The 10,299-nt window shown below is 38.2% G+C and overlaps 1 protein-coding gene across 2 annotated transcripts; it reads left to right on the plus strand.

Annotated features, from left to right (window-relative positions):
- Window positions 1-3,006: 3,006 nt before the first annotated feature.
- dnajc24 (DnaJ (Hsp40) homolog, subfamily C, member 24) lies at window positions 3,007-6,202 on the plus strand. 2 transcript variants are annotated; one of them, XM_037255112.1, is made up of 5 exons: window positions 3,007-3,251; window positions 3,432-3,535; window positions 3,944-4,079; window positions 5,207-5,275; window positions 5,474-6,202. In XM_037255112.1, exons 2-5 carry the CDS (start codon window positions 3,434-3,436, stop codon window positions 5,647-5,649), a joined length of 483 nt encoding a protein of 160 aa, XP_037111007.1. In that variant the 5' UTR covers window positions 3,007-3,251; window positions 3,432-3,433; the 3' UTR covers window positions 5,650-6,202. The 2 variants fall into 2 exon arrangements, with proteins under 2 accessions (XP_037111007.1, XP_037111006.1); XM_037255111.1 differs by having other exon boundaries at window positions 3,042-3,196.
- Window positions 6,203-10,299: the final 4,097 nt, after the last annotated feature.

The raw sequence follows: 10,299 nt of genomic DNA on the forward strand, positions 1-10,299 counted from the left end.
ACAGAGAATGAGCATGTATACAAATTATTTTATTACATCCACCTAAACTTTATATTCCGAACAATAACTGCACCATTGTTAAAAAAAAAATTCTAGTCATTTTGATTGTAGCCAAGTACATACGTGTACACAATAACTACTACATTTTCAGTGTGGTGTTCATCAAGGCTTAAAATAATATTTTTCCTTTGAGGAACAGTTTTGCTAATCAGTTTCTTCATTTGAGGGTCAACGTACTCATTGTTTTGCAGATATTTTTTTAGGTTAACCCCAGGGATCTATAGCAAGGGTTTTATTAAATATAAATCTAACAATTAAGTGGGGGAGTTGAATGGATGGCTGCAGCTATTGAATATTTCAGTATTTAAATATCGCACTGAAAATTATATATTGAACAACATGTATGATGTTGGTCTGTGGCGTAGGTGTTATTACATACATAGAGCCATCATTGCGTTGTCGCAATGTTCTTTTTGGTAAACCCCTGATCATAAAATGATTATTGTATTTTGCAACAGCGTTTAAAACAATTCCGTATTCAGAATGGCAAAACAGTAACAATGCTTCTGCTAATTATCTTAATATGTTTTCAAATCATTGAATATCTGGCTTTTTAAAACGTTCTGGGCACTATAAAGCTCTATAAATAACATGTCTAATGAGTATTGAGGTCAAAATGTATCATTTTCCGGGAATTTTCTTTTTTCGACAGACAACGTCGTGGTGGCTGAACCATGGCCCATCTGCGGCTGTGATAGGATTGTGGCGACAATGATGAAGACGATGAAGATTATGATGGAGGGGAATTAGTTTTCGATCAGCTGGACTGTCAGATCATTGTGCTGCATCTCACCTCTATGTCTGTGTGCCTGATCAATACCAACAGTTCACAGTCCATTAGCAACTCGTTCGCTCCTCCCTCTTTCTATCTTTCTCTCTCCCGCCATAAGAATCACAGTTATCAATATTACTGCCTCCCCTACGCAACTTCACAACTATATCTCCTTGATACCTCCATTTTATATCAGTATTTGCCCTATTTTTTGAGCACATTGCAAATATATCTGTTGATATGCTAAGACTGCATTGGTTGTTGTTTTTTCCAGACATAAGCATTAAGGTGGATGCTTTTTCTTTTGTTTTTGTATATCTGTTGATATGCTAATATTGCATTGGTAATTTTTTTCCAGACATAAGCATTAAGGTGGATGCTTTTTTCTTTTTTTCTCCAGCAAAACATCCATGCTTACATACACATGTATTTTATTCACAAATAACGATGTTACTAAAAGATGAGTAAGTCCATTAACACAAAAGATTGATAATGCATTCAATTTATGAGAATGTTCAGTTCTTACTGTAAGTTGTTCTTTCTTGTTTAAGTTTACAGGCACTCTTGTATTGCATGACTGCACATGCACATACAATTATTACATTGCACGCTTCAACACACACACACTTGGAATTAATTCAGTCCATGCGTGAATTCATGTCACACATCACAAGCCTCATCCTGGACACACATGCATCATATGCACACAAGCACTCATCCATGCACAATCAGAGGAAATGTACTGTGTTTAATCTTCAGATAAAGAGCATTGCAGACATTTCTGACATAAATGTAAATCTTACAAAAAAATATTGCCGTTACATATTACACACACGCACACACACACACGCACACACACACACACACACACACACACACACACACACACACACACACACACACACACACACACACACACACACACACACACACACACACACACACACACACACACACACACACACACACACACACACACACACACACACACACACACGCGCGCGCACACAGGCAACTACTAGAATGTGACACCATTGTTTAAATAATGGTGGACATTCTGGCATACCCCTCTATGAGTTGTCTATGAGTTGTCACGTTATTGTGGTGGAGGGGTCTGCGTGTCCCATTGGCTAAATTGTCTATTGCGTTTTTGTATATTTGGTGTATATATATATAAATATAAATATATATACATGAACCATCAGTCATGTGTTGTCTAAAGAGTGTGTTAAAATGTTGAGCTGATCTTTTCTGTGTTTAATGAACCAGAGTGTGTTGCTAGTATATTTAGCATTTTTTCTGTTCACACATTTCTAATGAACATCTGTTCCAATCTCCTCAGTTGTAACTCGCAAAGACAGAATACTTTTTATGGTTAAAAAAAAAAAAGTGGACTTCAAACTTCAAAGTCAAAATCTTCTCTAATTTGAAAAAGATCCTTTTTTGCCACTGAGGTTAACAACTAAAATATCTTGACTCACAATGATGGTAATGAAAGTCATGTTGTTGCATCTCACAGATCTGTTTTTAACTTAAACTATCAGTAAGATTTATTAAATTCAAAAATCTTGATTTTTAAAATTCTAAATTCTAAAAGCCCTTAAGGATCGGAGTTGTTGACCCCTGGTCTATAGCTTTGTCAAATGTCAATTTAGAGCAGACATTTAGGAGCTTTTTTTCCTCACTTTGGATGGATAAATTCCAAGCGTGGTGACTGCCTCTGTTGTTCGATAAAATAATAGGTTAAGAGTACAGTCATGTTTCTTCTAGTTTGTTTTACAAAAAAATGATACTGTTGAACCACAATTCAAAGACAATGTATGATTTTCAGTGGGTAATTTTCAAAATGATTTTTATTTATTATTACTTTTGAAAGATCAGAAGTTATTCATGTGACTAATGTGGGTTTTTCTTAATCAAAAGCTCGGTCCCATCAATTTTGTCCTCATGTATCTCCATTAAGCAAATGAATGCAGCATCCGACTGGGAACCCGCCGCTGTGCCACATCTAATATGGCGTCGACGTTCACCTACAATTCCGAACACAACTTACATGACAGTAGTGCGCTTGGTTGAGAGTCTGCGATTGTGAACTGACTTCAGAGTAGACTTCAGTAAAGCAATGTGTTACGTACGTTACGTTAAATTTATGTCCAACAGATATTAGAATTAAATTGGTACCTTGCCCTAGAGTGTAAATATAACCTTATTAGATCTGAAAAGGGGAACGCGGTAACAGTCGGTTCGAGACTCGGAACGAATATTTCTCCAATCTTTTTCCTGCGGACTCACAACAACACCGGACACCCCAAGGATGGTCGTGACACACTTTAAGATTTATAGCGAACAACAGCAATTTCCCAGGTTTGACCACTTAGGACAAAGGTTATGTGTGTAATTGGCCCAAAGGTTTGAGGATGTATGTCATTTAGGAAAGCGGCAACGAACACGTTTTGTTAATTCTATACTTTCAAGTCGTTTCTTCTGACGTATGTCAATGTGACACATCCTTATATCTGACTGGATCAAATGAGTGGAGTTGGGAAAAAATATTCGCCTGTCTTGATCGGTTTCTGTTAATATACATTTTTCCTACTAGGTATGTGTGAGGCAGTAGAGAAGGATCTGTATGCTGTTCTCGGAGCCAGCCCTTCAGATTCAGTCCAGCAGCTCAGATACAGATATCAGAAGCTTGCCTTAGAGGTAACTATCTCTGTCTGATTGTCTCTCTGGCTGTCTGTCTGCCTGCCTCTCTCTCTGTCTTTGTCTCTGTCTGCCTGCCTGTCTGCTATTTTTATTTTTTTCTGGAAAATATCTGTGATGTACTGAAGTCGCGATAAATGAACCGTGATGTAGTGAAGGATTACTGTACTGACATAGATCTAACCAAACCAGGTGACAAGACCTTTGTCAGATGTGTCAAAGAAGCTTTTAGGAACATTTACCAGTTTTAGAACTTTTTAAAACCTTTTTTTTGCATTAAGTTTCCAATGAAGGTAGTTCACACTTCTGTTGCGCATTACATTTCTTTCTTTGGACTGTCTTATTAAATTTGTTTGTGCGCGCATGTTTGGATGCGTGTGTTCTCCCAATGCTTTTGTGTTTTAACAGTGCCACCCTGATCGTCTTGGAGATGTGTGTGACTCAGAAGCTGAGTCTGGAAGGAGGAAATTTCTTGAAATTGATGCAGCCTGGAAAATCCTGTGTGAGCACAAGACGAGAAATCAGTATGATGAACAGAGGAGAGGTAATAACCCCTAATAATCTTTATTATATTAATAATCAACAAACCACTTTTGTCCCCAGTGACCGTGTCACATATCCCTCCGCCTAGCAAAGCGGTGCCGCGCAACAGCGGTCCACAGCCTTTTTACGAGTGTATAAAAGTGATCAAGTCATCACAAAAATCATGGAAAAAATCCTATATAAGCCGCACCGGACTATAAACCACAGAGTTCAAAATTTGAGAAAAAAGTCACGGCTTATAGTCCGAAATTTACTGTACTTCCTTCCGTGATGTCATAAACCGAGGGAGGGAGGGAGGGGTGGCGTGGCTCTATTCCTCATTAAAAGTGGGCATTTTTAAAGGCATTTGTTATTTCATTGTTTTTTCAAAATTAATGGATAAAATAGACAATGCTAACTTTATTCATTTTCCTCATAAAAAAAAAAATACATCAACTGGACTAGCAAGTGAAAAATTATCCATCTTTGCTTTACCGTCCTTTTAAGGAGAAACTTAATAAAAGAGATAAGAGTTGACACTTTCCAGGGAGCTGAGCTGAAAGACAGCTGGAGTTATAGTCAACTTTTCCTAGACTTTGCAATCATGATGTTTTGATATTTGACTTACAGTCCCTTATTTATTGCCATCGTCTTACTCTTGAATATATTACTTAGCAGCAATTATCCTTTACACAGTTCCAACACTAATTAAAGCCTTAGCAAAGTTCAACACTAATTTATCCGTGAGTCTGTCATTATCACTGTCAAAGTGTTCAACGTGATAATGATTTTTACTCACAACTAATCCGTTAAAATGAAGTGTGAACATTTGTTCAACTGTCTATTCACTCACTCCCACAATTATTAATGACCATTGTCTATCCATCAAGCCATGCATTACATTTCATGAACTTTTATTAATTTAGGGAGAATACAAAGGTAATATTTTGGACCCATTATTTTTCCTTTGAATTCTTCGGTTGCTCAGGCCTTTGTGGGGTTCACTAGACATGACCAGAAAAATCCTGCAAGTAACCACTTGCCATGAGCCAAAGCCTCATTAAGCTAATGAAATTGACAACAGACAGCATATTGTCCACTGGCCATAAAGGTTCCTCAATTGCTGTTACTCAATTTTTCTTCCTTCAGCTCAAGAACTTCAACAAGCCTGGCCGATTGACTCTATAGTCTCACTGGAGGACATGACATGGGACCATGGTAAGCACACATGAAGTTAATGTGTAATTTTAATTTGGTCCCCACTTTGATGGTTTCTTTTTCAGACATTAAAACTAAAGTAACGTCACAAGATATGAGCGGGCGGAACCTCTAAATATTACCAATATCACAATGTTGTTCAACCAAAGCATTTTTCTATTGTATATAATATTTCTATACATATTGTGTACCTTGCAGATGAGTGTGTATACACGTACTGCTGCCGCTGTGGTGGACAATTCATCTTTTCAGAAGAAGAGTTGCCATGGAGGCAAGGGAATGATGATGAAAAGAAAAGAAATGAGAGCCAACATATGGTTGTATGCTGTGATACATGTTCTCTCAGTATTTATGTCAAACTATCTTTTGTGTAAGATAGCGGGTGTATTAGAACTTTGAATATTTCACTTTTTTGCTTTCTGATGATTGTCATTTTAATTGAGATTCTTCCAAAGACAACACTGTCTGTCGAGCATCATGTCATATCACCATTGTTTGGTCTAAAAATAGATAGAAGTAACTTTTTTTCTTATTATTATGGAAAAAAGTATTTTTCATAAACACGTCACATATTATTTAATAGAATAAATTATGACTGCATAAATTGTGTCTTTATAGAAGATCAATCATTAGGTGGGCTCCTCACCGCTGATATCTGCTCTTGCTTGAGGTCGTTCCATTTCATCAAGTTGTCAGTCGTAACACTGAGCTTGTCATGGGATTTCTTCTGAGCCAAAGTAGTCTAAGGTGATGATGCTTTATACTCTGGAGAACACACCTGTGGGTTTTTTTCAGCAGCAAGAGGGTCATCTACATGTCTCAGCTTGCCTACCTGGCATAATACTTTGAAGATGTGATCCTTTCTCCCTAAATTAAACACAAGACAGCTGAAAAATAATTATTGCCTCATAAAGATTTTCAAATAGATTTTTGTTTCTGGATCAATCATTTCTGTCTGCAAATTGTGAAGAATGAATGGAGATTTGCAATGAGTTAAAATGTTTTCTTACACCAAAATTTAAGCCTCTAAATTCTATCAAATTAGACATGGCACAAAGTGCACCTATACAAAACAGCATGTCGCTTGTTTTTTTCCCCCAAACTTGATTCTCACGCATGCACAGATGATATCTGCAAGTGGCTTAATACAAACGGCTTCTTTGTGTCTCAGATACAAAGGTAAGCAGCATTTTTTAATGCTTGACTATAATAGTTTTTTTTTTGCTTCTTTAAAGCAACAAGCAAATGTAGAATTAGTTTGATATGGTATCTACAGTGCTTATTCACAGAAAGTATAAAGTCATTTAAAAAAGACATGCATTCTGTGACCCAGCAAAATTATATTGTGACCCCACAGGGGTGCCAAATCCCAAATTGAGAAGTGATGCCCTAAATGATAGAGCTATTCTCCTCTCAGCAGGATTGCGACAGACGTACAAAAGGGATAAAGACTGGTAATGACTCTGCTCTCTCTCTGGTCACTCAACCTGCAAAGGTCACAGCTGACAGAGAGACTGAATAATGATCATCTGTCATCATTTATCCCCTTTAATCCATGTGCGTACACTGTCCTCCTCAGATATCTAAAAGAAGAATGCCCATGAAAGTTAAAAGTTTGACAGAAAAAAGTGTGTGCAAATGAATTTTCTCAACCCTGCACTAATTACACCCCCCCCCCCCCCCCCCCCATCACTATCAGCGAAAGTGGTCTGAAGATTATCGAGACTGGGGGTGGGGGACTTGACAGCTGATGTTTAAATGAAGGGTTTGGTAGAATATTGATGTGACAGAAACAGAGACTCACAGAGTTGTGCAAAGAAACAAAATCACTTTAAAAAAACACACCACCTGCAATTAGAATTAGAATGCTTTAGATCACTTTTCAAGATTCCCCAACCATCATTTATCAGACAGCCCTTCCCCATTCCACACTCACAAAACAATTCAATATAGCAATCATAGTGTTGTTTCATTTTACTTTTCACAAAGCTCAGAGAAAGTTGCCTTAGCGGAAGAACATTGAGGAGTATATTATTATGTACATATATGACTGAAGTCCATACTTGTACCTTAAAATACATTTTGTCCTTTCTGTTTTCAATGTTTTATCCGAGGAGAAAAAAAGCACATTTTCAACAATGGGAATTGACTTACTTTGCAATTTTACTATTTTCGTCGATACATGTAATGGGCAAAAAATATCACAGTGACCATTAATAATAGTATTAAAATAATGTAATATTAATCAGGAAACAACAATTCCTTTATGTATTCAAATATTCTGTACTGTATAAGATTATACTATTTTAATATTTGCAGCAGTGAGACCAATTGCAGTTGGATGCAAGGGTTATCACATGAACACACACGTACACACACACTCCCTTTCCAAGAAGCTTATTTGTGAAGAAGTGATACCCCATTGGGCGCTAACTAATTGGCTGTGGCAAGCAGGGCCCAAGAGGGTCTCAGCCCTTGTCAAGTCATTAGTGTGTTGTTAGCTTGTTATTAGGTTCAAGCTTTTTGTTTTCTTACCTCTTCATCTTAATAAATGACTGGGAAAACAGTCACTGAACCACTCGGCTCTTTATATAAGTAGCTTCAAGTGTGTTTCTTCTGACCTTATTAGGATCTATTAGAGACCAGGCTGCAAAGAGCATGTGGAGGCAAAATGATATTTCACCTGTTTTGGGTGTGTTTCAGTTTATGTGTGTGACTATGGAAGAAGTTGGACAGACATTCACAGTTCAGAAGACCAGCTTTTATTTCATAGTACAGTCAAACCTCGGTTTTCGACCACAATCCGTTCGAGAATTGAATCGGTCGAATTCCGAATCTATTTTTCCCATTACAAATAATGGAAAAAATTTTAATCCCTTCCAAGACTAAAAAAGGAGGAGGTTCACAGCCGAGTGTGAAGCGGTCGGGATGAGGATCAGCACCTCCAAATCCGAGTCCATGGTCCTCGGTCGGAAAAGGGTGGAATGCCCTCTCCGGATCGGGGATGAGATCCTGCCCCAAGTGGAGGAGTTCAAGTATCTTGGGGTCTTGTTCACGAGTGAGGGCAGGATGGAGCGCGAGATCGGCAGGCGGATCAGTGCAGCGTCGGCAGTAATGCGGACTCGGTACCGGTCCGTCGTGGTGAAGAGAGAGCTGAGCCAAAAGGCAAAGCTCTCAATTTACCGGTCGATTTACGGTAAACAAAATCCAATATGAATATTGGGGGGTGCAAAGATGAAACTTGGGTTTTAGGTTGTAATATCATCAGTCACCACTAGATGGCAGACATGTGTAGTTGCGCGGTCTTATACGGCCCTATATTACATGAGTAGGCCTAGTACTCTTTTCCAGATTAGAAATGCCCTTCAGTTGATTTTTGTGAAAAAAAAAAGCGCTTTTGTAATTAATTTCAATTTCCTGTGCATTTTTTATGCTGTCCTTTTAATTACAGTATGTGGTTATTTTGTTATTTGCTTCATACCCCTTGTTGTTGGGTTAGGAAAGTGGATCTTTTTTAAATGCACTAAAAACATATAATGTAATGTTTAATTATTAACATTGTATTATTTGTATCAAGAGCAGGTATTTTCTTTATATTTAAAATAGCAATCTTGTAATAGATGTGGTTAGGAAGTGCCTAACTGGGCCCCTAATAGCACTGATAAAAAAAAAAAAAAAAAAGTGGCCCCCTCCAGCATTAAAAGCCCAATTCACACGGCAGGATTATTGGCCCGATTTAGCCCCAAATCGCCCCTCCTGACAATCGTGGGTCAGCCCAACGGCTTTTCTTTTTTATACTTTTTTCTGCTGAAATCAACCCAAAAACTGTTGCTTCTTTGTCCACCATGTTTTTTTATTCTAAAGTCACATTCAATCTTGGTTTTGCAAGATTTGCCGTCTGACGTGGAAATATAAATATAACAAATATATTCGTAATTTCGTTTTGTACACACCTAGTGTTGACAAAATGACAATAAAGTTCTGTCTAAGTCTAAGTCTAAGTCTATAGATATAACAATGAATTTGGATGTGTTGTACAATTTTGATGTGTACACAGTACATTCAAAATTATTATACATGTATTTTTTTTTTCTCATCACATGTGGGGTCAAATGACAAATTTTAAAATCGCATCGAGTGTGCCAGCTTCAAGTTGCCCATTCCTGCATGTTAATGCATTGCATCAAGCAGTTATCAACATGAGTTATCCTTCTGAATGATGAAAATAAACAAACAAACAAAATGTTTGACCGCCTAACAGGGTGATAACCAAATGACCAATCCATCCTAGTTTAGATGCCAAACAGTGAATTGTAAAGGTCCATGCTCTCCGCCTTGGAGGATTTTCTCAAACAATAGAGGGGTAGGACCGCTCAGCACTTCAATTGCAGAGGTCAGACTGGGCCACGTATCAAACACATAAGTGGGACGAGGCCACACATCGTATAAGAAGGTTGGCTGGGCCACACACTCGACAAATTCAATTCGGGCCTCGCCCTTCTATTGCCGCCGAGACAAACAACACACAGCCAGGCAGACTTACATCACCTCTGGCAGCTCGAGTGCTCCTTCTCTTCGTGGCTTTTCTCCTTTTCTTACTTTCTACTGTGGCCAATCTTCTTACATCACAAAAGAATGGAGGTTCCCTTTTGGCCACAATGCTGTGCTGCAACAGCATGGACAATCCTGTCCCGTTACAAAGCACGACATTCTCTGCTGCTCAGCTTCAATTAGCTGTGCTCTGATACATCTCAATGCAGCTTCAGTACAATTTAAATATGACTAAAAACATCTCAATTCAACCTCAGTGCTCTTCAATGCAGCTTCAATACTCAGTCCCTACATTTTAATACGGCTCAGTTCATCTCAAAGAAGCTGGAGTAGATCTAAATAGTGCCTCAGAACGGGCTCTGAGGGCATTCAGCACAGCAGATTCACTACCTGAAGTCCCCAGTGTGCTGATTGTTTGTCACCACTGTGAACGGCTGACAGACAGAAAGGAGAAAATTCCGATAGGTATGCCC

The sequence above is a fragment of the Syngnathus acus genome, chromosome 6 (assembly GCF_901709675.1).
Source record: "Syngnathus acus chromosome 6, fSynAcu1.2, whole genome shotgun sequence".
NCBI lineage: Eukaryota > Metazoa > Chordata > Actinopteri > Syngnathiformes > Syngnathidae > Syngnathus > Syngnathus acus.